At 42.2% G+C, this 25,334-nt stretch overlaps 1 protein-coding gene across 1 annotated transcript in view; it reads left to right on the forward strand.

The window, feature by feature from the left end:
• KCNMA1 (potassium calcium-activated channel subfamily M alpha 1) overlaps nucleotides 1-25,334 on the forward strand; it is a 709,595-nt gene that overhangs the window by 552,712 nt on the left and 131,549 nt on the right. Inside the window, 4 exon segments of the mRNA XM_055325743.1 lie at nucleotides 443-552; nucleotides 13,576-13,644; nucleotides 16,064-16,075; nucleotides 22,985-23,071. Of these exon segments, the coding sequence (XP_055181718.1) occupies nucleotides 443-552; nucleotides 13,576-13,644; nucleotides 16,064-16,075; nucleotides 22,985-23,071 (278 nt within the window).

Consider the following 25,334-nt stretch of genomic DNA (forward strand, 5'->3'; position numbering starts at 1 on the left):
TATAATTTTCAATTGTTTCTTTGTATTTCATTGAAGAATGTACCATTTGTTTATCCATTTCTTTGCTATGAATAGTTAAAATAGAACTGTTGTGTAAAGGAACACATACTTTAAAATTTGTGTTAATAATTGCAAAATTGCTCTCTAGATCTGTTTTATCTATTTATGTACCCACCAGGATTTTGAGTGAGTGCCCACGCCTCCACACCCTTAGAAACCACACGGAGTAGAAAAGAGTGCTGCTTTAGAGGGGATGTACTAACATTCTATGAGCTTAGGGTGATGCAAGCTTCATGTAGACGGTGTGCTTGTGTTCCTTGTTGCTGAAGATGGTCACCATCACAAAAACTACAGCATTCATTTATTGGCCAGCTGGTAAACTCTGGTTTCCTTTATATAGTTTACTGTCATATCTTGAACCTCCTATGTTCTTCTCTCCTAGATTGAGGAAGACACATGGCAGAAATACTACTTGGAAGGAGTCTCAAATGAAATGTATACAGAATATCTCTCCAGTGCCTTCGTGGGTCTGTCCTTCCCTACTGTTTGTGAGTAAGTGACCATTAACCATGTGCTCTTTGGCCCTCAGGGATATTTTCTGTGGCCCTTAGGAAAGACACCTCACCTCTGCCCAGCACAGTTGAGGTACTCAACAATTACCGAGGGTGTCCTGTGTGCTCTGTCTTGTGTAGAGAGCAGGAAGGTGGGTCATTATGTGGTCCCCACCTTGGGGATTTCTGCTGGCCCTACCTTTCCCTGCAGCTCTGAGAACCTGATGCTTAGATCCATCATTTGCACTAAAATATGAACTACAGTTTTCCTGCATGTCTGGATTATGCTCCTGCTGTGTAGACACAATTATGATGAGTGGTAGGAACCCATGTCTCTGATATTACCAGGATGAAAACAAATCTTGCTATCTCCTTGATGAAAGGAATTTTAATATTTTTTCAGTCAAGTCAGATCATAGAGACATCAGAGAAGCCATTATTCAAAGTGCGTTCATGATTTGCTGAGGAAATGTGGAACCGAGTGTATGGAAGCAGGCTTTGAGAAAGCCCTTAGCGCTTTAGTCCCCGATATGGATAACTAGCATGTTATGACAATGAGAAGTCTTAGCTTCTCCTTCTGTGAGCTCAGCAGGAGGGGTGTGAGCAAAGGGCAGCCCCAGCCTGCTATGGACACTGCAAGTAGAACAGGTGATCATTTAGGAGGTATGACCTCAAGAGTTCCAAGGGTCCTGGCCCTGAAAACTTCCATCATGATGATGCCTCACATTTCCCACTTAGAATCCCAGATGTTGGGTGTAAGTCACACAGGGCCTTTGTCCTCTATGAAAACACAGACTCCCTGGGAATGCTGAAATATTAAGCCTGATTTATTCAGCAAAAGATTTGATAACCTCAGTCTCACTGATAAAGACTGAGATGAAATAGGGGAATCTGGGAGCCCATTGGGCTGCAGAAGAAAAGCTGTTGCCTTGAGTTATCTGGGTGCCTACAAACAAAACCTATCTTCTGGAAGGGGAAGTCTAAAGACAATGTCCTGGGGGCCCTTGGGCTCCTCTGTCTTATAAGCTTTCTGTTCTATGCACAACGGAGAGCAGACAATGGGCCTGGGAGCTTGGTGTTTACCTGGAGACTCCTGTCAGTGAACACAGCAGGTGTGTTCTGTCTCTGGGCCCAGACCCTAAGCAATCCAAAATGGTCTGGCTGTTTACTGAAATTTCTCACCCTGTCTCTAAGCGAAAGTTTAAACGCTAAATGGACTGGAAAAGTGAATAGGTAATTGATTCGGAAGGAGTTATTTTCTGAAAATGGATGCCCTATTGTAACTCCCATGTGCTCCTTTATTTGAGAGCTATTTCTCTTTCTGCTGCAGAAAGGAGTTAACCATTCAGAGGCATTGGGTCCTGGAACATTGAACCTGTCCCAGGGGATTTTTCTCCATCTTGGAGTTTGGCCTGCCTATGATAGAAAGCCCAGGAGAATTCAGGACTTTTAATAGAAGCGAATCCTATGAAAAACAAACAAACAAACAAACAAACAAACAAACAAACAGTTGAGGCCTCCTATACAGTGTAGGGGTGGTCTGAGCTCACTGCAAAGCCACCAATACCCAGAGGGGTCCTATGGCACCGGGGGCATTAGCAGGGGAGTGTGTGAAGACATCCCTCACCTTGGCTTTTGATTTTTCCTGGCTTGGCTGGTGTTTGTCTATTGTAAGTGCTTCCTCAGAAGCCTGCATTCCCACTGCTTCTTTTATTCTGCTCCTGGGAACTAAGTCGGTTCATCTTAAGAGTGTTAACCTGGAAGGTTAGAACCAGTCCCCTAGAAGGTGCCATTGGGATACCCATGAGCTACATTTGACTCACGTGTTTGCCCTAAGCAGTATTTCATTTCTTAAAAATAAGTTGCCAATATTTCAAAATAGTGGGATTTTACTATTTTTATTTCACTATAAAAGCTAGATTTCTGGCATCTCTTGAAAATCTGATGAGGCAACACAGGACTTGCATTTCTACCAGATGCTAACTGGCGCTAGTTTTTATAAGGAAGGGTTTGATGTAGGTCCTCCCCTCTCTGATGTCTCAAACCAGGCCAGACTTGCACTGATATCCTGGCCCTGGCCCTGTAGACACGTGAGTTGGCCAACTCTGACTCACTGGATGATATGAAAACTTCACTGCCCTTTGGAGCCAGCTCAAGAGCTGGACACTAGTGCCTGCTATAGATATTTCCCTTGATTGATTTTCATGTTTAGGACAGTTGCAAGGAGAGAATCTTTCAGACACACTTTGTTGTCAGAGAATTTAATATGTGTTCAGCACAGCTTCTGGAATACAAAAAAAAAAAAAAAAAACTTCTGATGTGAGTGAGAATGTGTTCAACTTAGTGCTATTATTCGTTCAGCACAATGATACAGCAGAGGTAGGAATAATCAATAAAGAAAGGACGTTTAATGAGATTTAGGAACATCCCAAAACATTGAAGCTCTCCTCAAGCATTTGATTATCTGGAGGCTTAATTATCTGTGTTTTCTACTTTAAATTAAAGAAAAGCCATAACTCAAAGTTACCAGCAGTTTAATGATAACACTCTTCAATTCAGGTTAATTAAAGCACAGCCGTAATTAGAGTGTAGTGTTGTATATCACCAGGCTGGCGCATAAGTATTTTCATTACAGTACGAATTGGCTATTCAATTTCAAGATGACAAAAAGGACGCCAAAATATATTTTAAGCTGGTTCATGTAGAAGAAAAAAGAATTGGGGAATATTCTGGGTACAATAAAGCGCAGATAAAATATACAGATTTTCAGAGCAGTTTCTGTAATTATGCACTGCATTAAAACAATATGCAGCCAATAACGTCTTAAAGCATGAAAAGAAATAAATTTGCTCTTCCCCTGGGCTTGCAGAGTGCCCCCTTGCAGGGTGGGATCACTGTGTTGGAGAGTCTGGAGTTTTCTCAGAAGCTGGGAGAGCCTTTTTTTTTTTCTTTTTAAAAAAGATTTCATTTATCTATTTATTTTAGAGAGAGAGAGAATAAGTGGGGTGGGGAGGGGCAGAAGGAGAGGGAGAGAGAAAATCTTAAAAGCAGTTCCATGCAGTGCAGAGCTTGGTCTCACCACCCGAGATCTTGACCTGAGCTGAAACCAAGACTCGGATGCTTAACTGACTGAGCCACCCAGGCGCACCAGGAGAGCCATTTTATGAAAAGATAAAGGAGCAGGATGCCTGGTTGAAATTTGAAGTGGTTTCCCCAGAGAACAGAATGGGGCAGAAGAAGAGGCAGGAGGGAAAGAAGGCCCCCGCAAGGCAAGCTTTTTAAAATTTTTTATTTTATTTTATTTTATTTTATTTTATTTTATTTTATTTTACAAATTTCAAGTGCAGAGATGCTCTCTCCTATCTAGGTGAGACTCACACCAGCTCTATCCCTGGACTTCTCTGCACCAGCCTTTTGGCTTCACTGTGTATATCACCAGAGGATGCAGCTTTGTTCCAAAACCAGTAACTAATTTAGACAAAATGCAATATTCTCTCTAAAATTTTGATTTACATTTTCTCATTTCATCCTCACCCTAATCTTATGGTTTCTATTAATATCACTGTCCCTGGTTTTCAAACAAGGCCACTGACACTCAGAGGATGTTGGTGTCCCTCCAAAGGCACCTAGCACACAAGTGACAGAGCCAGGGTTCTGCTGCTGGGCCTGTGTAATTGAGAGCAGCTTGGAGTAGCTGCTGGATGAAAGCCGGCTAATTAAGAATCTCCTGGGGAGTTTACTAAATGGAGAGATTTCTAGACTCCATCTCTAGATTTCAGTGTCTGGGAGGAACTCCCAAATTTGTACTTTTTATAAGCAAGGCAGGTGATTCTGATACAAAGTCTGATGACTGGAAACCCCTCCCCCTCCCCACCGGGCCTACCCGTCTGCCTCTTAGCTCATCCTTCCGCATCACAGGCTGGAATAAACTCCCCTCATTCCCCACTTTGGGCTCAGTCACTGGAATGTTCCTCTCTGATTTTAGCCAAAGTATAGAAGTATAGGTAGGCCACATTTCACAAGCTAATGTTAAGATTGGGGCCTTTGGGTGAGCTTCCTTGCCATCCTTCCTTATACAGTCTCTGGGGAGGTAGGATGAGTCTACACATCACTACAGCAGGCAAACCACTGACTGCTCTGCCCCTTTTCCTGCCTAATCCCAATCAGTATAGGAAAAAGACATTGGGTACTGAGCCCTGTGATGCTGAAAGCAAGTTGAGGCTGGAGAGAACAGATCAGTGTTAAGTACCAAGAAGCACAGGGGAAAACAGGTACCATTCAGGATGCAACCCTGGAAGTCACATGGCTTTGTGGGCCACCATGGTGGGTATGTCCTGGGCCTGCCCCAGGATGCCCTTAGCATGTTCCTTTTAAGAGCCAGCAACTTCTGAGCATCCCCCCTTCATTTTGCATAGCTGGCTCACCCCTGGGTTTGTGTGACAGTAAGATCGAGGCAAAGGAGCTTTGGGATCTGAAAGAGAATGTGCCATCCATTGTTCTCTCAATACTAGAAAACCACCTGCTCCCTTTGCCTCCCACTCCTCATCTTCCGCAGGGAGGCAAGTGACTATGGAGGGTATGAAAGGCTAATGCCAGGCCTGCAGGAAGCGAGGAGCTGTGGTATGAGGTCATGTTGCCACTAAAGGGTCTTGTTTTCATAGTAGGATGCTGCATGATGTCACACAGTGTGACCTGTGGTATTGCAAAGGCCCAGGCTCAAATCCCTAGGTCAGCCGCTTGGTGAATATGTCATCAGAGACAAGATATTTGATTTTTGCCTGCCTCCTTCCTTTGATAGTGACCCGCTGCCTGGCTTTGGACTTGAGATAGGAATATTACTTATCTCTCAATACTAGCTAACATCCTTTTCTCTTCTTTTCCTACCATCAGTCCTGTCCCATCCAATGCAATGTAAGCTACAGGAAAGAAAGGGACCCATTGTGGCATTTCCAAGCTATATTTACTCTTACCCTTTAGAAGAGCCCTGCATCAGTCAGCAGCCAATCAACTTGATATCTAATAAGCTTAGGATATTTGTACCGTGGTGCCAGGCTCTCTAGAGAAAACTGCAACGAGGTCTAATCAAGTATATGCATGTTAGAAGGTTAATAACAATACTTATAATGACAAATAAAGATTTCTGTTTCCCTACAGCAGCTGCCTTCAGAGAGTTTGCAGTCTGGCTAAGGAAAATAATATCCATCCTCAGGGAGAGCCAAACACCCATAAGTGCATGGTGGATGAGTGTTTGCTGGATAAGTGTTTGATGAGTGCACATCCTAGAGGACAGCACCTGAGAGTTACAGGGGAGAGAGCTCCCTGTAGCCTGGGGTGACCAGGAGAGGCTTCCTGGAAGAGATGACATTTGAGCTGTGCCTTGTAAGGAGACTGGATCAGAGAGGGAGTAAAGAGGGAAGAGGGAATTCTAAGTGGTAGGCAGTCAGGAGGCTCGGAGCCACGTGGACCCTCTCTCCATGCCCAGGTCTCTGAGATTTTCCAAGGAGAGCAACTGGATTTCTCCTTTAGATGGGAGGAGGAGACGAATCAGAGTCCTTTTCGACATGTGACATTTTCAGGGAGGAAACAGCAATAGTGTTTTGATCCTAAGAACTAGTAAACGAGAGGCTTCATCCCTCCCTCTGCCTCCAGATAAGGAAGTGAGGTCAGAGGTGAGAGGTGAGGAAGGAGGAGCAGAGGGAAACCCACAAGTTCAGAGGTTGGGTTGTGGCCAGAACAGCACCTTCCAGGGCCTGAATTTCATTCACCCTGAGGCTATTAGTCAGCCATTCATCACTTGCAAATATAAGAGCTTAATTGTATCAGGCTTTACAGCTCAGAGGGGATTAGGACAAAAGATGTATTTAAAATACAGTGTTTCTCTCTCTGTCCCCCCTGCAGCTGATGGAGCAGTTAAAATTCAGGTTCCATGTGGAGTATTTAATGCCTGGGTAACTTGGGGAACTCTGATCAGATCTTTGCTGTGCTAAAGGGCAGGGGCTCTCCCCTCAGCCCAGGTGCAAACATGGATGCTTCTGTGCTGGTTTAAGACAGTGTGGGGATTGGAGGGGGATTTTCCATCCCCTCATCCTCCTGCATTCAAGGCCCTGATACAAGAAGAAAATCATGCTCTCATGCTGTGTTGTTTTGCATGGACAGATCTTTCCAGTGAAGCCCCTTGAGGAAAATCTAAGACGGCCTGGAAAAACCCAAGTCTCCTGTACAGAGACTGGAAACTACAGCTAGTTTAACTTGAGTTCTACAGAGTCATTAGATTTTAGAGAAAGACTTCTGAATGTGAACATGGAGCAGAGAGAAGCTGGCAAACCTGATAGTCATGTGATGGGTTTACCTAGCCGGGTTGCAGGAATGAGCATTTTATGACCATCTGTGGAAGGACTCGTCTCACCGTTAAAAAATATTTTCCTCAAAGAACTGGCCCTATTCCTCTAGTTACTTGAGGGGGGTTATTATAATTAAGACAATGTATATGGGGACGCCTGGGTGGCTCAGCTGTTGAGCATCTGCCTTCGGCCCAGGGTGTGATCTTGGATTCCTGGGATCCAGTCCCACATCGGGCTCCCTGCAGGGAGCCTGATTCTCCCTCTGCCTGGGTCTCTACCTCTCTCATGAATGAATAAATAAAATCTTTCTTTAAAAAAAAAAAAAAGACAATGTATATGAACACAGATAGGAATACAGTATTCATGATTATTTCTACTACAGGGACCCAGAGGTGACCGGTAATCTTTTTACATCTTAGTGAATAAACAAATGACCCTAAAATCTATTTAAACTTTTAACCAAAGGCTACAGAGGCAGTGGCACGTCTAAAATTCTCTGCAGGAGGGTCGAGGAGGCAGTCCAGTTGGAAATGGGATGCTAGGGGCTTGACTTGATGTTAGCCACACGTTAGCTACACGTAACAAACACAGAGTTCACATTTTGTTTCTGACTAATAATAATAGCAAAGATTTCTAAAACGCATTTATTCATATTTTGGGCAAATGCTAATTGTTCATATCAGAGAATGTAATTATTTCTAAATTCAAGTGTGTTAGGTGTGCTAGTGGAGATACTGTGAGTGTGCGGTGTGGGTGTGTGTGTTTGAGGGTGTTCTGAAGCCTTCCCCACTCCACCTCTATCAAAGCTATTGGGAAATGAAATCTGAACAACATCTCCATGAACATTTTAAATCACTTCCTTTTTCTTGCTCCTGAGTCTTATAAATCCTGCTGTTTCAAATTTCCTTTAACTGGATGTTTCCATTTCAAGAGCCTATCATTTTAAATCAAAGCTCCTAAATGTGAATCTTTTCCATTCTAGCCCCTAGATCCTAAAGATCTGGTTTCCCAATGCATGGTATTTACATCTGCATCTATTCTGATTGCATGCATCGGCCTGACATTGCCAGGGTCCCTCTGGATAACAGAAGAGGGGCCTCTCACTTGGAGGAGGAACTGGGTTTGGAGGGCACAATGCAGGCTGCCCCCTCTCTCCTCATCCTCTCACTCCTGGGTGACTCATCTTCAACAACCCCAAACCACATCTTCACTTACCCTTCTTGAGCACATGTGAAGGTGTAGGCTCTGCGAGGGGTTTCTCTGCTTAATTCACATCAGCAAGCAATCTTTGTAGTCAAGGGGGCTGATTTAATGGCAAGAACAATTTATGTCCCTCTGGGTAGGTAGAAACAGTTGGACTCTAATTCTTAAGAGCCTTTGTTCAGGAACATCTGGGTTGAAACTACTGTAGTTAACAGATGATGCTAGCAGTAAAAAAAAAAAAAGGCATTATATAATGTCATTGTCAAATTTGGTAGACCTCTACTTAATAATTATCAAGAAAGCAATCTAACTTGTTATTACAACAGTTTTATTGCAGATTGCTGGTTTAAGACCTTTTGTGACAAGTGGCATTTTTTTTTTTCTGGAAAAAAGTCATTTCTATTCCTCTGTAATTATTTTCACAACCAGCAACAACTTCCTGCTTTGGACATATTGGGACATTTTATTTTAGAAACCAAGAATTAAATTCCTGCTAAAGGTTTATCACATTGTGAAGGCTTTCTTGCTTCTTTCTTAGACCCTCTCTCTCCCTAAGCCCCTTTCCTATCCTACCCTAGTCCTATATATGCAGAGACACTAAGTAAAGCCCTACAAGGGACTCTAAGAACTGGATGAGCAAAGCCTATTTTGCTTTACCAAAAACAATAGTGTTGATGATACAAATACATATTTAAGCTCAAGATATCCATTCTAAGTAGTCTGAAGACATGTTCCGGGGAGGGAACCCCTTGTACCTGGAGCTGTGGAGACTCCCAAGGACAAACTGCTGTCTGTATCTTAAAATTACATTTGCATTTTGGCATATTGATTTGAGGCAAACGTTAGATTCCCAAAGCGTGTCACTGGTATTATTTCTTTCGACACCCTTCTTTTCCAATCTCTCTGCTTCTTGTGAACAAGTTAAGAGGCATCTTGTTTCATGATTTTATACCCAACTCCCAAGCCTTCTCTACTTCAATTTTCCTAGTTTACTACTGTATCTCTTAGGTGTGCTTCCAGCAACTCATGAGATTTTGCTTTCCATTCATTCATTTTATTTATTTATTTATTTATTATTTAATCAGCGTGTATTGAATGCTTACTCCTTGCACTTTGCAAAATGCCCGGGAGGCAAAGCACGTGTCTTGCACCAAAGAAGCTCAATCAGAGGGCAGGGAGACAAGTAAACGAGTGATTATCACAGCACACCACTCACTGGCACCTCTGTTCCCTTGCCTTGGTCTATTCTTACCTCCTGGTACCTCTGCTGAGGCCTTAAGCCCAGCAGTCTGGACATTGGCTAACTCTCTGTGCCAGGATCTAACAAAAAAACTGTGATTTTTAAGAGGAAGGGACATAATTCAAGATTTGAATTTGGTGGGCGCAGAAGATACTTGTTACAGCAGGAATTAAAAACTTAGGTGCCTCTAGGGGGCAGGAGTGAGCCACAAAGAGTGAAGAATGAGGAGGCAGGATAGTTAGGGAGTGCTGGGGTCTATAGCTTATTGGGGAGCACATGTCCCTACCAGAGGGGTAAGTGCTTCAAAGCTCCAGTCCCTTTTAGCCATGCAGAATGTGGCTCCATTGTGGCCATTTATGATTTATCAAGGAAAGCTGAAAGGCTAGTTTTTTGTTTTTTTTTTTTTTGTTTTTTTTTTTTTACAAAATCACCTGTTAGTATCTAATTCTGGGTTTTAAAAACGCTGTCCTGACCAATGTTCCATGCTGGGCTTCTGGCCACCACTTCGATGGCTTTGCTGTTATAAGAAGCATTTTTGCAGCACACTGCATTGAGATTTGATTTCCACTTTTGGCCTTTCTTCCTTTTTTTTTTTTTTTTTTTTTGGCCTTTCTTCCTAAAGGCCATTTGATCTTGAGCAAATTGCACCTCTTTGGACCTCAGTTTGTCATCTTTATGAGGAGGGCAGGCCCAACAAGTCTTGGAAGGCCCGAATCTGATAATCCATGGTTGTGGCACTGTTTGCATATCATCACTTTGTTGACATCACCCTGTCCTCCTCCTCTCTGCCCCTCTGGCCAGAGAGTAAAGGCTGGCTTTGGATCAAAGAGCTTCCTTAAAAAAGCCTTCTATAAAGCAGTGTAGTCATCTTAGATATGGATTTGGAAGTTATGAAAGAAGACTCAAGGATCTCCTGGTCCACCCTGCTAGGTTAAGAAATGTGCACAAGGCTGTGTAGATTTTATTGGCTTTCCTGCCTTAGAGAGCTCCTCTCTTTTTATATCTAGTTGGTAAATGGTGTCATAGTACCTAGAAAGATGTAACTCACCATTACTATGGACTATTTCCTGCTTCTACCAACAGGATCAGGTCATTAGAGCAATTAAGATACGTTATCCCGGGACGCCTGGGTGGTACAGCGGTTGAGCGTCTGCCTTTGGCTCAGGGCCCCGGGATTAAGTCCCACATCAGGCTCCCTGCATGGAGTCTGCTTCTCCTTCTGCCTATGTCTCTGCTTCTCTCTGTGTGTGTCTCTCATGAATAAATAAATAAAATCTTAAAAAAAAAAAAAAAGATCTGTGATCCCATGAACCGCAGAGTACCAAATCAGAGTGGCCAATCACTCATGGGGATATCAGCCTACTGGCCTCTTCATGATCTGTGCTAAATTAAGATCGGCCTTCTCCTTGAGATTTTGACATTTAGTTGCTATTTACATTAGAAAGTAGTTACCTAATCTAGTAATTTGGTTCAACAAATATTGTATAAGCCATATGATATTTTAAACAATTTAAGCTCCAGGAGTAACAGCCCCATAAAGGGTGCGTGTTAGCAGTGCTCTATGGGACATAAATTAAGAAGAGCATTTTTCCAGCTGTAGTTGGATACTTGGGTTGGTGTTTCAGCAAACTGCATAATCAGCACAAAGCCCAGATCATTAGAGTCTGCTGGCAGGAATCAGCAAACCTGCAAATCACCAGGAGAGCCCAAATACGCCGAGATGAAGTGGTCCTTTGAAATCTGACTGTCTGTTGAAAGCAACACGGGAGACCATGACCTCATATATAGGAGTGAGCAATTGGTCTTACTTCCGCTAGAGAGCATGAGGCCCTCACCAACCTCATTGCTTTTCTATTTGCAACCACCCCAAAGCCTCCCATTTCACTTAGAATAAATGGCAGACTGGCAGACTTGCTGCCATGACCAGTGGTCTTCACAAATATGCTCCTGCCCAGCTCCCTTGAGCTAATTACTGTCACATGTGACTTTGCTCACTTGGCTGCAGTCTAGTTGCCTTTGTTGCTGATCTTCAGACACCCTGAGTTCCTTCCTGCCTCAGGACCCTTGCACTTGCTGCTTCCACTCCCTGGAAGAATTTTTCTCCAGATCCTCTCATTGCTTGCCTCTTCCCCTCACCTCCTGTGCTTTAGCTTTCCTTTCTCAGAATGGTCCTCCTGGACCATTGCGGATAACGCATCTTCCCAGTTACTCTCTTTTGTTTGGTCAGTTTGGGATTTTTGTTTTTTTATGGGAGTATAGATGACACCCAATGTTAGTTTCAGGTGCACACATAGTGATTTGATGATTATATATGTTATGCTGTGTTCACCCCAGGCGGAACTTCCATCTGCCTCCATACGTTGCTATTACAATAGCATGCCTATTCAAGCTATGCTGTGCCTTTAGTTCCCAGACTCATTCAGCCCATAACTAGAAGCCCAGAACTCCCACTCCCCTTTACCCATTTTTCTCCTCCCCCCACCCCCTCCCCTCTGCCAACCATCAGTTTGTTTTCCCGTATTTATGGGCCTTCCCAGTTACTCTTTGTCCTCTTGGGTTGTTTTGTTTTCTGCATAGCACTTTTCCTCATCTGGAAATTTATAATTTATTCACTTGCATATATGCTTATTATCTATCTGTCCCAATACAAAATAGACCTCCCTGAGTTAAAGATGTATATCCTACCAGGTCCTAGCTGGGGACATGGGCTTTCTGAGCCTAGGTTCATCACCTTAGTAACATAGAGATATCAATAAAAGAATAACTGGGGCCATCTTTCTGTCTCAGAGACTTTGAGGGGATCAAATGAGAGCACCAGGAATGGCCCCGACTTGTGACCCAGTGCATCTTCCTCTTTATAGTGTTGCAGCTCGATAACCTACTCACTCCTCAACCTATCCATCAGCTAGTGTCTTAATATCCAAAAAGTCCTTAAAACATATGCTCATTATAGAAACTTATAATATATAATCTATGTAATTCTTCTGTGTGTGTACTTTCATTTCTATGAGTATATAAATATATATTTTCACCCAAGTGTATCATGTTATTCACATGTTTGTATCTATATAACATTATTTGTTAATCTTATATCTTGAAATATTCCTCAGAGTCATGTTGAATGCTAAAACATATCGTACCATACTTTACTGAACCATTGCTTTATTATTGGACATCTGGGTTGCCTTTTTTTTTTTTTACTCTGTATAAAGTTCACTATCTTGAACATCTTTATGCATAAATGCCTTGTTGGACCTTTTATTCTTTTCTTAGAACACCAGTAAGTGGAAATCATGCATTTACTGAATTTCTGTGTGCCAGTGGTTCCCTGTACAGCACTATGGGGAATTCCAAATAAGTCCCAAACTGTTAAAGAAGTCACGCTGGTTGAGGAGCTAAAGTTCAGACACAGAATGCAATAGAGAGCAACCACAGCCAGTATGCAGTTGATTAAAGACTGAAGGAGGCTGTTGCAGACAAGGTGCTGCAGGCAGAGGTTGGGGGTGGTGTTTTGGGAACAGAAAACCAGAGGGTGGCAGTGGAGGCAGAAAAGCTGCACAAAGGCTGGATTTGATGGGCACTTGGGAGGGAAGGTTGGGAGAAGAGAAGGCATTTGGGATAGGAATCACATCAGGGAAGGCATGGAGGCTGGAACAAGCCAGGCTCAGAGCAGCCTGGGCTGCAGGTGAGGGCACCGGGCAGATGAGGTGAGGCCGCCTGGATGGGGCCAGAAGTGATGGTGCCACAGTCATGTGCTGGGCAGTTACATGGAGGCTAAGGATTATTACCATCATTCCGAATGCACAGGGGTCTGCTCAGAACAACAATATGAGCCATTTATACAAAAGACCGAAATGGAATCCAAATAACAGGTCCAGCTGCTCCAAATACCTCCCTCCCCCTGCAGTTAACATTTTACTACCCGACCGAGTAACTAATGAATCTGGCCCAGCCTAAATCCCCAGGCACAAATCCCTGCTTGGGGTCTGTGTCTAGACATCCAGACCCTAGGGCAATTTGCACTTTGAACATTCAGTGCCTTATCGCTTACGAGAAATCAGGTTTAATGGGGAAGATGGGGAGGTGTCGCCCCTACCCCCTCCCTTCAGCCTGGCGACTGTGGGCTAAGGGTCCCTGGGATAATGAATGTATCGGGTGATAGAGAGGTCGTAGTGGTGTTTGCTGTGTGGCTCCGGTCATCCACAAGCACTGACGGGGAGGTTTCTCCATCTCGTTGCAGGCTATGTTTCGTGAAGCTCAAGCTCCTAATGATAGCCATTGAGTACAAGTCCGCCAACCGAGAGAGCCGGTAAGCGTGCCACCACCCAGTGGCCTGCTGACACCTGCGAGGCAATGAGCGTGCTCTCAGGGAGCTCGGCCCACCTGCTTCTGTCCTCCACGTGATTAACATGCTCAGGCCCCTGGTAGATGCGCCTCTGAGCCTCGGCACATCTCAGGGCATGCCCAGCCAGATGCGGCCACCTCTGCTGCGGACCCCTGGCATCCCAAGCCCTGTTGGACATTCAGAAAGTGTGTCTCCAGAGGAGGGCGATGAGGCATCCGGAGGTCTGATTGTGCCAATTTAGGCTTTTCACCCTCTCTGCACAAAACCAGGGACAGGCCCCATCCTCAAAACCCTGTTTACTGCCGTGAGCATGAAGCAGGTGGATTCTGGCCCCCTCCACAGCAAGGATAGGGCAGGGCCGTGATGAGATGCACCGGCCCTCTTGATGGCCAAATTACAAGCAGCCTATTGTGTACCATATGTGCTTTTCCCGGTGCAACCGAAATCCAGGTGGCACAATGTCCGCTTCATGTAAATTAGCCAGGAGAGCAGGGCTCAGAGGCAGGAGCCCTCTTTATTTATTTATTTTGCACTTAATTATGTGCACATCAGACTGAGGAGGGACAGGGTCTGGTTGAAATAGATAACAGCCCAGTCGATACATGAGTTCTCGCCAGATGAAGGAAGCATCCCATTAACCCGGGAGTTTGTTGATGAAGGACCATACGCATTACCGATAAAATAGAGATGATTTTTTCCCCCCAATTTTTATCAATGGGTTTTGGAAGAAAGAGCTTATGGAGAAATGTGTGGGCTTTCGTCCTCTAGGATGACATCTGGGTGTATTCCTAGCGATAGGAAGTAAGTCTTCCCGTGACTGCCCAAGTGTAGAGGACAGATACCCTCCAACATGTGCCTTAATACATTAAGTGCAGGGCAGGACTAGAAGGTGCTCGCTATCACCATCTAAGGAGTTTTCATTATCTAGATGAATAACTCAATAAAGCTGGGCTTCCAAATGGACGCTCTCTCTGGGTAATTAATGCCATAAAGCCAGACTTCCAAACATACAGTCAGCGTCTCTGACAAAAAGCAAAACAAAAAGCAAACAAAACAAACCAAAACCAAAAAACACTGGATTGTCAGCAAGTCAATCCAATGTTCCCTGTTACCTTAACCACCAGATCAGATTGCTTTCACAAAGTCAATCTGATCAAAGGCTAAGCTATTTGGAAAATCCAAATCAACCAAGAGGAACTAAAAATGGTAGATTTGGTAGCTACATGTAAAGCGTGGCCATAGCAGTTAATAATTATGTATAGATACAGTTTTCCTTTTTGTGATGGCAAACTGAAGAATATCATGTGCAAAGAAGGGGGACCCAGAGCCCTGGCTATTTGCTGTTCCACAGACAGAGTCGGTGTTCCTGGAATTCCCACTTTCCCACATGGTGGCTAGTAGTCACCTGTGCCTGCGGAGGGGGAAACATGTGTTCTGGGTTTTTGCAAATGACATTCTTCATGTTGCCACGTCAGTAAATCTGTGTAATTCAGTCTTCTCTCTTTATCACTTCGGTGCATCTCTCAAAAAAGTGTGATGGTGTAGGTGGCGCTAACGCTGAATAGCGTCTCTTGACCATTCCTGTATAATTTCATGGCAGGAGTCTGCCCCCTGAACCTTGACCAGTCATCTCCCACCTGCCACCTTTGGTCACAAAGAGGGAGAGAAAAAGTCTGGTAATGGTTCAGTGTGAATCTGCTGTCACTATTCTAAGAAAAATAACTAAGAGCTTTCCCTGAAGACAAAGTCTTTTCTTTGATGGACCCTTCAATTAACTCACAAAGCTGAGATGTTTTCAACAAAGCCATATTTATAGATACAGATTTTTAGGTTTTTTTTTTTCTTTCAGAAAAGAGTGAAAAGAAATTGTTTGGCTTTGTTTTTGGCTTTCTGTGTGCCTTTGCCAACTTTAATTCCTCTCATGTGGCTTGGTCTCAGTGTGGAACACATTGGTTCTTGTGGAAAAAGGTGTGTGGGAGGGAATGTGGATCATGCCTCTGAGAAAACACTTAACTTCTCCAACACAATATCCATGTTAAAAAGAATCGAACTTTTGACCCTTCCTGAGCTAAGAATTTTGTTTTTTTTTTCTTCATTGAAGAATTTCCCATTTCCTTTCCTCTCCCATTTTCTAAGTGGCTGGGCGTTAAAATTAGAAGAACCCAGCCTCTCCCCCCACCCCTTTGCCCCCCAGCCTGTGTTGAACTACCTCCTCTGTTGTTTGACCCCATGACGCTGTTTCCATGCTCTGCTGAAAAACCTTGTTTTCACATGCATCCTTCAAATAATTTGAAACAAAGGTTTTCTTCCTTCTTTCCCTCTGGTGTCAGTCAATTTATTATCAAATTGTTTGATTTTAAATTCTTTTCTTGTCGTTTTGCAGAAGCCGAAAGCGGTATGCGCTCTTCGTTAACCTTCCTCCCAACCCCCACCCGCTATCTTCACTGCTAACCACAGGACTAACCATTTGCCAAGAATTCAGGAAGATAGAGATTATATATATGTATACACATACATATAATCTCGTTCCCTTGTCTAGTATATATATATATATGTAAATATATATATGTATATTTATAATTAAACCCCTCTCCAACTAGAGCACATAAACATTGAAAAGTAGCAGATTGCTTTTCTTGTTCAGTTTGTTGATTCTTTTGGATGACGCACTAACTTCTTTGCAGGAGACCTAAAAAACCAACAGGTGCAAGTCCCTGTTTTCAGTTATGGCACCAATGATGGGAACAAGTGCCAACAATGTTGAGAAGGAGGACGCTTCTCTCTAGCCCCTGGTGTCTGTTTCTGTCCTGTCCTGACGTGTCTTGGTGTCCACCGGACTCTGTGGTGCCATTTGTCTGCATACCACATCCACATTCCCAGTGACTTCCTCCTCCTCGTGTCCGCTTTCCAGTTTGTAGAGCAGGATTCGTGTCCTTTTATCCACAAAACAGAGACCAAGCTCAACTAACATTCAACTTTCTTTCCCTTACACTTATTTTGATGATAATATTTTGCATATTTTATTTCCTGGGCAATACTCGGTACAGACTTAGAACACTGCTACCTAATTGCCAGATTATCACATCTGATTTAGTGAATGAGTACCGTTTATTGAGATGAACTCATGGCTTTATTTTTTTCCCCAGTGTGTTTGGGCATATTTCTTAATGTGAAGTATCTCAGCTTTCACCATGTGACATCACCCTGTTATGCTGCTGTTCTCTGTTGCATGAAGCATGACCAAATCCTCATTGATAGCATTTTCTTTTAACTTTTTTGGTTAATATTTCAAGTGTAGTTTTTCAATAATGTGTTCTCTAAAACAGTATTGTTGAAAACATACTATTGAGATGCCTTTGTGTTCATCTTCTCAAGAGTTGTTTCTCTCCGTGGTTGGAATCACTGTCACTTGTTCATGTTTGTAATTGTGTGTGTGTGTGTGTGTGTGTGTATGTGTGTGTGTGGTGGGGGTATTTGTCTGGAACTCTTTCCAAAGTCAGATTCCTCTGTGATTTTTGGAGTAGATGTGTGACAATAGAGGTGGCTTCCTGTCAGTTTGGTATTATTGATATGATCCAACTGCAAGAAGTTACTGCAACACTTTGCATCTTCAAAGGTCCACAGTGGTTGCACCTCTGCTGTTGGCTTTTGGCCTTTGAGTCCTTTTATCTTGTGGTGGAGGCATGTTGTGACATAGCATGACTTGTCCTAAAGTGTACCACAAAGTGACATGGCTTGCTCCCAGAGCCAAATAGCCACTGTTTTCCTTTCCAAATGAACTATTTCTTCCCCATCCCTTATGGCTGCTGTTTTCCTTATGTGCAAAATATATTTTTAAATGCCATTTCTAAAATCATTGTGATGGGTTCAGGCCCAATAATTCCTTGCCCACATCATTGGCGTACCACAGTCGCAGGCATTTGAGTCTGACCAACTGGGAGCAATCTTTACTATGCTGTCTCTGTGTGAGTGACCTGGGCTCAAATATATTGAAGCATGGAATACACACTGTGTCTCCTACATAGATTCTATAAGCAAAAGTGTGTGTGTCTAGTTGTGTGGGACTCCAGCAGCATATAATTGAAAGCCCAGAAAAAATAAAAAGTTCCAGAAAGACAATAATATTTGAGATTTGGGGCTCCTGTAGGCTGTGCCCTAACCCAGCCCATCAACTGCAGGGCAGTTATACTCCTGAAAGGGTAAACAATTGGCTGAAACCAATTTCCACCTGATAGCAATCATATATGACCATGGGTGCTCAAAGAGGCCACTTCCCAGTGGTGTGATTCATCTGGGCAAGGCGTGAACTGAAGTTTTAGATGGTTCTAATTCCCTTGCTTTAGTTAATGAAGTCCCATTAGCTTGCTAGACACAGATATAATTATCATGTTCTCAAGTACAAATTATATTCTCATGTGACTGATAATTTTGTCATTGTTCGGGGAATGGTACATTACACCTACCAAAAACTGAGGGGGGTGGGAGGAGAAATACACACCTGTTAATTTACCCATAATAGATACAAGATTCTTTTAAAAAATATGGTTCAGCTGAACTATTCATCTTTGGTTGTCTCCAAAAACAACAAACAAGTAAAGTTTATGATGATGGAAGAAGGAATAAGTAGATGTTTCCTAGTTGTTATGCATAAGTGGTGGAGAAAAGGAATAAATCATTTTGCCCCATCAAGCCCCAAATCTCCAACCTGACTCAAATTCAGCGTGACATACACAATGAAATGCATTGTACCTTGAGGCCTGGAGCTCCCCTTCCGGAGGAACCCATCTGGGACGTTTCTCTGTTGAACTGAGCCCTGCTAGCCAGTTCTAGGTTCTTGTGTTTCAACTCTGAGTGGTACTTTCAATATTGAAATCAACTGCTGCTACTCCCCCAAGTGGCTAGCTGTTTATATATTTGTGTATTTACATTTTTGTACTTAGTGCATCCAGAAGATGGTTACCTCATGTGCCAACCCCCTAGAAAAGGTGAGGTCCCTCCTTTGGTAGGGCTGATTGTTAAGAACTTGGCTCAATCTTTGAAAGAACAGCTGTGTCTACCTTTCTCCTCACTGGAGAGGGAGAGGAACACTTTTGGAACTGAGACCTTTGATTTATATTTTTCGTTCCTTCCACCAATAGTTGAAAAGTGCCTATTGCATACAGGGCCCTAAGCGGGCTACCATGGGAAACTTATTTACAAAAACAAATAAAATATGAGCGTGCTTTTCACTCCCTTTTTTCAACTAGGGGTTCCCCATGGAAAATATATATTTGTTTCCTGAGAGTGGGCGAGGAGCCAGAGAATCAGCCAAATGCAAAGGTAGTCTGAGAGCCAAAGAACAAGAGAGAGCAAGAAACCTTAGGGAAGGAGCTACATAAGCCGTTGGCCTCCAGCTGCCACTGAATGTTTTCTGTTGAAATTAGCAAGGTCATAGAGGAAAGAGGATAATTTATATGTTCTTTGAAATGAGGGAAAGTCCATCCCTTGCCAAGAAGATGTCCCTATTGGAATTCTACTAATTGATATATGGACTTTTTCTTAGAGATTTTCTTGATTCTTCACATGACACATCTTGAAGTTTATCTCTGATAAGCAAGTAAATTAGACACAATTGGAGCCAGGGACTGATTTAACGTGATGCATAGGGAGGGAGATGTCTGGCAGTCACAAGAACAAAACAAACTTAACATTGGATATTCTTTTAAGAGATCAAACAAAGACCTTTGGACAGATTTACATATTCCCAGTAGGAGGTCAATCACATATTCTGAGGGTAGTAGGAATTTTGCTGGGGAAAAAAAATTACTGCTGTGTAGGATCCTTTTTATATATTTTTTTTTTCAAAAAGAGGAGGATTAACATTTTATTTAAATTTTCTAGATACGGAATGTGGATAGAAGACTTAATGTCTACAGTATTAAAAAGAGTAATGCATTTCCTCAAAGAGACTTTGAAGCCTGTACCTTTACATAGGGAGTATTATATGCAGTGGGCCCGTGGAATCAGGACCACATGCTTCTCTAACCAAACTGCTAAATATATGAATGGAATACAGCACAGTGAACATTCTTATGTATCTAGACTTCTTTCCTTCATTATTCTCAAGATCTGGGCTTGTTCTTTCAATTCCCACCCAGAAAGCTGCCTTAGCTTGATAGCTGCTAATGTGAGCATAAAGCGTCACACATGCTTTAAAGAGATGACTCAAAGCCTCTTACTCCTTGTTAAGCCCTCTCTAAAAGAGAACAGAAGGCATCCTGGAATCACATAGTCAGTGATGTCCTTGGAGGTGCATAAGGTTTGAGGAACACAGATAGACTCCACTCTGCAGCCAGAAGGCAGTCCAAATTAGCCCGTCTCCAGATGTTGTAGAGGGATATAATATTTTGGATACTGTAGTCAGTAAAAAGGTCTTTCAAATGCCAATAGGGGGCCTTCTGGTGATTTATTAGCACCAAGAACAAAATGGAGAGCTAGCCCCTGTGACAGATTATTTGCTTCTTATTTAGTTGTTTTAATAACCATGCTTACTATTAATAGTGACCATGCATTAAGGATCTACTATGTGGCAGTCACTCAGCACCTAGTATATACTTTAGCTCTCTTAGTGACACTATAAGCTGGAGATTATTCCCTCCATTTCATAGATGAGGAGAGTGAGGCTTAGTGGCCCCCACATGCTCCAGGCCAGAGTCTGAACTCCTAGGCCTGACACATGCACCTGCTAGCTTAACTAGCATTGGCAGTGAAACAGATTTGAACACAAATCTGCCTTCTATCAGTGCCCCAGATCTTTTGTCTCCACCATGCTAACTCGACTAAAGTAGGCTTGAAGGCTGTAATAAATCATCTCAACCTGCAGTCTCTGGAATGATAATCCCAAATTCTCATTGTAAGCCAATTCTTGTTCACTGCTGATAAAGAACAGAGTAAATGAAAAGAAACTTTTCATTGATAGGAACCTTGCTATCACTGTCTTCCTACTATGACACAGTGGGCTTGATCACTGGAGTGCAATTAGAGAAGCACATAATGTAAAAAAGAGTTCTGTGCAAAGCTTGTTTTGCACATATATGTCACCAAGACATTGATGAGTGTCAAATTTCCCCTTTTGAATTGCATTGTTGAAATCATGATTGGATTTTTTTTTCACTCAGAAGCTTTTTTTACACTCTTATATAAATACATATCAAAATGTAGATTTTTCCAACTTTAAGGAATTAGCTTCGTCAGATGCCATAAGTACCCAGAATTTTTCATGTATGTCCTTGTACATTATTGTGGACTGTACAGTTCTTCACCCTATAACTTCATCTCATTATGAACAGGATATTTTGATAAGGAACCCTGTGTTCCATTCCGTGGGGCCAGCTAAAGAAAATATGATAATTCCATTGAAAATGAAATACACTTTTGCCTTTTTTTTGCACTAATAAATAATAAGAGTAACCATAACCAATATGCAGTGAGCCTTCTGTACATTATCTTGCATTATCTCTGAAGAAAGACTATGATTATCATCATCATTGTAGGTGAGGATATTGAGTTGGAGGGAGATTTAGTAATTTGCCCAAAGCCAGACAGCTACTAAATGGTGATGCTGCATTTTCTGATTGCAGAGATAGGGCAGACAAGTACTGCCTGACAGCAAAGGGGTAAGAAAATGTGCAAAATCCAGAATTCTCCCCTTCTAGACCATCACATTTAATTGGCTTTGAAAAAGGAGTCCATCTAAACTGTATGAGCTCTGACCCTTTTTCCCCTCGTGATCATGAGAAGTCAGAGGGCAGTTAAGCCAATGTAAAGAATTGGCAGAGGGGTAATTAGGAGGTGCCTATCCAGTGCTGCTGCCAGTTGCAAGCTGTTGCTCTTAGTGTGGCCTGCTTCTTCCAATTTCTGAAGAATCTCATTGTTGCCTGTGGTTCTAGGGAAGAACAGACCAATCATCATGGTCTGTGGCTATTATTTAAGTGTTAATAACAGTGATGACACAGGATTGGTTTCCTTCTGTCAGGTCCCGTTATGGGTAATAGTGGATGTTCTTGCAACCACAGACAATTATTTTGCCATAACAAACCACTCTGAGGCTTCCCAATAGAACAAGTTTACCTGAGTCCTTCCTGTATTGCTACAGACATGTCACTCTGTTGGCCACAGCCCTTCCCTGAAATGGTTTTGCCGGCAGTAAAAAATAAAACAAAACACAACTTGTTAATTAGCATCCTCCATTTTGATTGCCTTAGACACTTGAGGACTTCCTTTAGCCTAATTCCAAACATCTATTACTTTAAAGCCAGATTTTCAGATCAGAGAACACCTTTGTTATATCTATTGCTGCATTCAGGGTACCTAAATACCCTGTTCATTAAGCCCAAAGCCTGTCAGTCTCTTTATAATACATGCCTGCATTCTGTTCTTGATCTGCAGATATTAAACTTATTTATTTTACCCATTTATTAGATTAAGATACATGTATCTCTTTTGTCAGTCCAAACACAACTTGGTCAGCTAATCCATTTTTAACACTTTGAAACAGGACAGTGTATATTTAGGTCCATACTTCCCTACAAGGGGAAGGTTTTTCCAGGGATAATTTACATTTGTTTTATGATTACAGTTTGCCCTGATCAGGATGTACCAGATACACACATTATTCAAACAGTCCCATGCATTTTGGGAAAGGTGGACTGGAATCATTTCTAACTGCTGGCATTTTTCTTTTTCACTGTTTGGGTAGATCCAATTCCTTCTACATAGGCTGCACGTGGAGTCCACTTACATGTATTTACCAACATCATGCAGATGTTATGTTTGCTTCTGCATTGGTTACAGGTGTCGTGTACCATTCCCTGCAGTAATATATGTATATGTGTATGTTTCTGGATGTATATAGGGGTCCCATTAATGCTCTGTCATCTAGTGGAAAATTGTTATAGCAATAGCTTTATTAGATGAGTAACATTCAATGTTGACCATCAACAGAAGTTTCCAAAGGGCTACATATCAGATCAGAAGCCCATGATGGCAACCCCATTATATACCCTCAGTCCTGAAACCTAGATGTGCTTTGATTTCTGCAACTGGGAGTATGCCAACCTGGGAACTGAGCAGTAGAGCTTTATGTTGGCATTATCCACTTAAGTGTCTGGGACTGTGGACATCAAGCTCTAGACAACATCTTTGGGAAAAGCATTAGACTAGTGGGCCCCCTATAAAATTAACATTACAGTGTAGCCTTCAAGGTTTTATTCAGAACATGACCTCACAAATGTGCCTTCTTTGTTTGTTTTTGTTCACTGAGCAGTATATTAATTAATCCTGGAAACCATCTTAAGATCCAAGAAGGTACTTTAGGATTTTTCATCGCAAGTGATGCCAAAGAAGTTAAAAGGTAAGTGTTTATATATATCTGCCTTCCTTTCTGGCCCAGCCATAGACATCTTGATCCACCATGATGGGCCTGCTTTCAATATGTATAGGGCCCTAACCCCAAAACTTCTTAACCATGTGTCCATAGGTATCAATGGTACTGAGTCTTAGGAAAAAGAGAGCATGCTTTCAAATGCTTCCGTGAACTCCTCTTCACATAATTGATTCCACATCTTTGAACTAGAGTAATAACATTTTAGAACTAGGAGGGCCTAGCTAACTGCTCCTTCATTTTCCAAGGGAGGAAATTGAGTCCCAGAGAACTGAAGTGATTTTTCAGGGTCATCCTGATTCAGAACAACATAACACAAGACAACTGGTTCCTTGTCTAGTACTCTTGACCTAATATCCAGACAAATTTACTCTAGTATTATCCACTTTCTAATCTAAATGCCAAGTGGAATCTCAAAAGGTTTGGATTAATTTCAGATGAAATACTAAATTGGCTATATTTCTCTTTGTGGCCTTCTAGGTAAGTAGTTGAAATTGTCAGTTTCAATTCTTAAGCCTGTGTAGATACAGCCCTGGATTTCATTGACCTCAATGTTTTATGACACTTTTATTAGTATCCTTAAACCTGTTTAAGCAGCCTAGGCATCATAGGGCTCTTTGGAGAACACCATGGAATATTGTTATATTTGATTCTGTCCTAGGAACTATGAAAAATTTATTAGCAGAAAATGTGGCTCAAACAGGCCACTCACTTTAACAATAATGTTACTTAAAATATTTCAAATAAATTATTAATTGTGAAAGATCTCCAATTATTTATGTAAGCCTATTACTTTCATTTAATGAGTTCTTATTCAAACCAGGCCTTTGCTAGGTGTTCTACATTCTTTCTTGCTAGTCCTCAAAATAACCTCATAAGGTAAGTCTTCTAAAACCATTAAGGGCTTTAGTTTCCTCATCTGTAAAGTTGAGATAAATAATTTGTCCAAGGATATACAGCACATAAGCGAGTGGCAGAGCCCAGATTGGAAATGGTCTTTCCTTTTCCCAAACCCACACTTTCTACCAAATTTAATAACACTAGAAAATTCTTATGTAGAGTTTAATATGTGCCCACGCTGCTCTAAGTATCAGGTACCATGAACTCACGTCATCCTCTCAACAACCTTATGAGATAGGTAGCATTACTATTTTCGTTTTACACACGAGGAGACTGGGTGCAGACTGGTTAACTAACTTGCCCAAAGCCCCACTGCTAAATGAGTAGTAAAGCCAGGATTTAAAATCAGGAAGTCCAGTTCCAGGGCTTACGTTCTTAATTATTTGCCAAGAGGTAAGCCTGATGTGCTGAGCACAGAACAATGATATTTGACAACTGATACCTATTACATTTTTCCTCTTCACCCACTCCTGCAAACTAACCATAATAGTTATAAAAGCTTTTAGGGGAAAAACATGGAAACAAACAAAGAAAAAACCCCAAAAAGCAAAACAACAACAAAAAAGAAAAATTCTTTAAACTGAGCTATCTAATGGCTTAAATTTACTTCTACAAATTGGGAAATAATTGCCATTATTCAGATGGGGACAAGAAAACCTCCTTATCCAGCTCATGGATCCTGACTGTTCTTCGGGAATACCTCAAGAACTGGGTTCACCTGAGCGGAAAGTGGGCATGAATGGGACCGAAGCCTCCTCCAGGTCCCCTGGAATAAAAGGTTGTGCTCATATCCAGACTGTAAGACACACAAGCAGCATCTCAGCACCACATACAGGGGGGCTGGGGAGCACAGCGGCACCGTAGATCACGTGTACCTCCCAGATAGCAAATATAACATGAAGCTCCCATTTGTGTAATTCTATTTCCTATTACATCTCTCGCTAATGAATGTCACAAATACCAGGCAGTCCAAAAAACAAATTACCTCCTGTATTAGGGAGTGCAATATGTCTCATTTCAGTGCTTTATGGTATTCACAAATACATGCTGACACAATCAGCTACAACACCAGCCTATAATTTTCCGTAGTGTGTGATGTGTTGGAGCAAATGCTGTTGGTTACAGGATTTCAAATAGATGAAGACTGCAGAAAACCACAGACAGGGCCTTGGGGACTTGAATGAAACTAAACAAGTTTTGTAAAAATGGAAAAGTTGATTATGATGATCCAGGATTGAGGTTGTACCTCTCCTACAAAAAAAGCAACCAAAGAAATGAATGGATTTTAGCTCACAGAAACTCAGATGCGGCATTTTAGGAAAAGAGGAATGAA

The sequence above is a fragment of the Nyctereutes procyonoides genome, unplaced genomic scaffold (genome assembly GCF_905146905.1).
Source record: "Nyctereutes procyonoides isolate TBG_1078 unplaced genomic scaffold, NYPRO_anot_genome, whole genome shotgun sequence".
NCBI lineage: Eukaryota > Metazoa > Chordata > Mammalia > Carnivora > Canidae > Nyctereutes > Nyctereutes procyonoides.